The following is a 5,209-nucleotide window of genomic DNA, read 5'->3' as shown; positions in this document are numbered from 1 at the left end:
GAGGAGCTGTGAGCAGCTGTGAGATCTGCCAGGAGGAGAGGGTGCCACATTCTTATTCATTGTGTTTACTCACTAGCACAATCCAACTTTCCAGACACGAAAACTACTGCAATTTGACAGTCGCTATTTACTGCTTTGTGAACTTGACTAGGCAACCCAAACTACTTTTAAAGTGGATAAGCAAGATGTACATCTATTTTAAAAGCTGTGCCATAGTTAGCACTTACAAACCACACAGTTTTACACTAGTTGGGTCAAATTAATTTTATTATGCTCCATGATGAATTGCCACCAGTGCAACATCCTATTCACTGTACATTTCAAAAATTCACATACTAAAAATTTCAGTTTGATAAATGGAGAACTGAATGATTGAGAAGTTCTTACGGATTCCATACATACAAGTGGCTAGCTGAAATTGTCTATGCACATAGAGTGTTGAAATACAAAGCCTCATGCTAGTTGGTTAATTGCTAAGGCTATCTGGACAGTCATTTAACCAGAATATATAGAAGAGAGGCCTTCATTACAATGTTTAGCAACAATGCACCAGCATCGTGAAATGTTATCTTCTGCTCACAGTGCAAGTAGCAGAGTGCTGAAGCATGCAGTTATGACTAACTTAACTGCCACTGCAGTCTGTATGCCTGAAATTTATCATGTACATACACTATTTTAAAGTAAGTATTAGCCTGGACACCACAGAATGTGAGTGTACTTTTCGCATGAAGAGAAAGAAATGAAAAACCAAAAGCTTTCTTTGGCCAGTATCTACAAATTAAAGTTTTACTCAGTAACATAACTTCAGAGCTCCCAAAACCTGGAAGAGAAAATTGATAAATGAACTGTGACGCTTAATTACCAACTATATTACATAAATTCCAGCTCTGGGAACATAACAGCTAAACATGTCTAGTAAGTAACATGTTAGGAAATCCTCTAGGCCTCATCCGCTTAATTTAAAATGCCCTATATGCAGTTAGAACATGAAGGAGCAGTGCCAGAAGTTATATAGAAGCCATCCAAGTACTTTCCTCCTCCTACACAGGTTCTTAACTCCACTGCCATTAGCTACCTCCAGCTACGATCCAACATTCAAGCCACTAGAGCAGCAAAGCTAGTAGAAAGTGTTTCCAGCAGCAGAGGGCATTGAGAAAGCTACTGCAAGAAAATCAGACCACTTGGATTTTTTTTCCTCATGTTATATGCTTAAATTACTCTCAGAAGGAAGTTAGCATCCTCTGAATAATTTAACTACAACCTTACTTCTCCCACTACTTTTAAGCAACTTTCCTTTCTTCTCATATGACTAAATTAATTCACTAGAGACTAGGCTATCACTGGGTTAGAAATCCAAGCCATATCGTGCAGGTCCAGCCTGCCAACATCAGGTCATCACTGGGTTTCAGTCAATACAATTCTGATAACTTAAATCGAGTTTGATACCTTGACTACAGTCAAGGACCCAAGACACTATGCATTAACTATGTTCCAAATATGACCGACTTAACTAAACATTCTGTGTCAGATGTATATTTAAAAAAAAAAATTCTACCTGAAAATTACAGTAAGTACAGTAATTAATGCTGCAGATATTAAATACCCACTTAGCCAAGATTAGTATTTTATAATAGGCAGATATGCCGATACTCACTGCACTACAAAGTACAACGTATAAATGTTCAAGCTGTGAAATAAGAATTTTTTGTCCATCCACTTATTCAAATACTACTCCTGTGAGTAGGGGTCTTGATCTTCATCACAACCCTTGGTCTTAAAGCCAAGTCTGTATGAAAACAGAATATTGCCATGAAGTTTCAGTATGTCGTCAAACCATATGTTGTGAGTTAATGGCTTACCAGCTTTTTGGATGTAGGACTGGTGTTTCAGTATTTGCCATGTACCATAACACAAAGACTGCAAAGTAATCCCGCTTATGTTTGCTTTATTAGTACACCAATGCCCTACAAATTTTTAAAAGTAATTAAACATTATTGAAGCAAGCATTAAACGCAGCCCTTCAGCTTGAAAACCACATAAAAATGATTTTAAAAATAAATCAAACTGTAGCAATTGTGAGCCTTCAGTACAGCCCCCAGTAATTTACATTTCTTCATTCTGAAAAGTCAAGAACTAGGAAAAAAAAAAAGGACTGAACCGGTCTGCATCAAAGATGCCTGTATCACAACAGAAAGCCATCCTGTTTAATTCTGATGGAGAGTTCCCTAATTGAAGTATTCAGCTACTCCTGCTATTCGGCAGCAGTCAGTATTGCTACAGTTAGGGCAAGGCAATCTTCACAACTAGCTGTGCACTTCTGTGGTGATTTTGTTTTACAAAAAGTATACTGCTAAGATTTGAACTGCAATGTTGTGATGTATCTGAAACCATGCAATAGTATTAAAACAGCCTCAACATTCAAGTAGCATTGCATTTGAAATGAAGGGGCTAAATAAACTAAGAGCTGCATCACTTAAAGAACATAGTGCTATACTAGGTTTTAATAAGAAAATTTAGATACAGAAAAAGTAGGGTATGAAAATAGTGTTTTCCTTCTTGCATTATAACTAAATTACATTAAGGTTTTTGTCAGTCTCACATGTTACATTTAAACTCCCTTACTGATGGAATGGAAAGTATTCACATGTACATGATCATTCAGGTGTAAACTTGCACACATTAACAGGGAGTAGCTTTGTAGAGGATTATGACAAACCTTTACAGATTAAATGAGGTATTGCACAGATTAATAAAAAAGCAAAAGGCAACAAAAATATACAGCAAATTGGTAGAACATTTACATAATAATTTTACAGAATCCATAGACAGAAAGTAGTGTTTAGTATATCATTCACCTTAAAAAATATATATATAATATAATATATGATCAATCATCCCATTCGTCATCATCTTCAAAGTCTTCTTCATCATCTTCATCCTCATCTTCATCTAAAAAACAGGAAAAACAAGATGCTTGCATGCATCAAATTCTCATCACAGAAGTGCTATTGATTGTTCCCAGAGCCTTCTGACAAAAGAACAAGCAGTTTGAGGAGGTCAGGACAAGACATTTGATAATATAATATTTTAAGGTTGCTAGACGTGGCATTCAGTTTAGACTGATAATGGATGAAAGTTAAATCTTTATCCTTTCTATAGGAAAAAAATATTGTTTTCGGATACAAGAGGAAATAGTCAAATTCTCACTGCATACTCTACTACTTCTTTTTAGAGAACGCGAGAGCCAGCCAGCTTGTTCCAGATTGAATTTTAAATTTAAGACAGATTAATTTCTAGAACCTAAGAACCACTATCTCAGGGTTATTCTGTAACAGGATATCATCTGTTTACTATAGAAGCAGATAAAAATATTTTTGTGAGCTTCGGACTGTTGTGGTTACTGGAATATTCTAAATTGTGTAATGCACAACTTCAATGTCAGACTTGTTAGCTTTATTCAGCCTTCCAATCATAGTTTTTGCACGCTGCAAATTTTTAATGATATAAACAAGTGATGCCTTTGCAAGAGCATTTTCCCTTCCAGGAAATGCTGTATGTAGCATTTCCAGGATTTAATTAGCATGAAGAACCAATGTAGATTACAACACTGGGCACCAAACCACTAAACTACATTTAATGGTCAAATGGTACACAGACAGCAAGGGTAGATCTGGTACTAACGCCAGCTCTAAAGAAAAACATGTAGCAAAGTCCAAAGGGAAGAGATGCACCTCAATGGTAGTTGCACTGCAGCTACTGAACTGCATTTATTACAAACTGGTATTACAAGGAGAAGTGCAAATCATCTTCCAGCCTTACGTTTTCCAAGCACTAAAGATTGAAAAAGTGATTCAGTACTCGGATGGGACTGGTCAAGAGTCATGAGTTATCTGCTTGTTACCCAGCAGGTGGCATCCAAAGCACACAGGAAGCCACAGTTTTAAGCGTGTAGGTTTCTGCAACGGCCCTGGGTTCTACAAACACATCGTGAGAAACCTTTTCAAAACATTTTGGGAAAGTATTTTAGATAACTCCAAAAAAACTCAGCTGTAAGAAATTTTTTATATAGGACCCTAACTTTGATTAGTGGTTTTAAATTCAATATAGCTGCAAGCTACTATACACCAGTAATTGAAAGTAGCACAAAGCACTCACTCAAATCATCAGCAGTGGTCTGCCTAGAGCATTCTGTATTTAATTGCATGCTGGAAATCCATGCCTTTTCCCCAAATTTTGTCTTCACTAGAGATGTTAACACTTGAAAAACTGATGCCCAGAGGTGAGAAGAATTCCATCAGGCTTACCTGAAGAATGAATGGCTTTGCTCCTTTTCTGCATAACTTCCATTAATGCACCCACAATTCCTGAGGTGGGTGCAGGTGTAGGTGGTGCACTCTCCTGGCCATCAGATACCTTGGAAGAAGAGACTCGTTAGATTGTTACTATTAGCAAAACAGAATCTGTGTGCTTCTCAAAAAACCTTATAAAATCAATGAGTTCACTGTCAGCCACAAAGAAGACTGAAACTACAACTTCTTTTATGAGTTAAAAGTGTACCTCGAAATATGAAGTTTAATTATATTCTTTTACCATACTATAAGTTTAGTTAGTCTATATTGAAGTATTACAAAAACAACATCTAGTGTTGCCTTCCAGTACTGTTACTGCCTAACTGATCCCCTGCAGATGTTTAGAAGATTTGACTGAAGTATTCATGACATCAGCAATCTTTGATAGTTCTTGCAAAAGTTCTTCACAGCCATGGCACTGTGGAATCAAACATTACTGGATGCCTAAAGCTTTACTGAAAAGTGAGAAATTTCTAAACAAGAATAATGTCGTGCATCAGTACTCATTCATAGTAAATTAACCTTCTAATCATTTATACAGTAGTACTGTTTAAAGCATCATTTCAAAAACGGCCAGAAGTCATTATTCATATTGCAATACTGCAGCCATCTGCAAGTCCCAGGGGGACTTAAACGAGAAACATTTACTTACAGATTTGAGCTGTATCCCCTGTCTTATCTGGTCTAACAATGCATCTCTTCCTGAGCAAGACACCGGTCGACTGTTCTGTTCTACTTTCTTTAACTGGGCTCCTTCTCTGATTTGATCTAGGAGCGCCGCTTTGTTTCCTGCAGGAACTGGAAGCTGGTGATCGACCTCTGAAGGAAGGCCTGGCGGTGGAGGAGGACCAGGAGGCGGC

At 37.2% G+C, this 5,209-nt stretch overlaps 1 protein-coding gene across 1 annotated transcript in view; it reads right to left on the bottom strand.

Moving 5' to 3' along the window:
* Positions 1 to 249: 249 nt before the first annotated feature.
* The window catches only part of WASL (WASP like actin nucleation promoting factor), a 23,443-nt gene continuing 18,483 nt past the window's right edge, over positions 250 to 5,209 (bottom strand). The window contains 3 exon segments of the mRNA XM_019612309.2: positions 250 to 2,949; positions 4,305 to 4,413; positions 5,002 to 5,209. Coding sequence (XP_019467854.1) covers positions 2,888 to 2,949; positions 4,305 to 4,413; positions 5,002 to 5,209 — 379 coding nt within the window. The 3' untranslated portion in view covers positions 250 to 2,887.

This window comes from Meleagris gallopavo, chromosome 1 (assembly GCF_000146605.3).
Source record: "Meleagris gallopavo isolate NT-WF06-2002-E0010 breed Aviagen turkey brand Nicholas breeding stock chromosome 1, Turkey_5.1, whole genome shotgun sequence".
Taxonomy (NCBI): domain Eukaryota; kingdom Metazoa; phylum Chordata; class Aves; order Galliformes; family Phasianidae; genus Meleagris; species Meleagris gallopavo.
The sequence above is the reverse complement of the archived record's forward strand: the minus strand, read 5'-3'. Positions and strand labels throughout refer to the sequence as shown.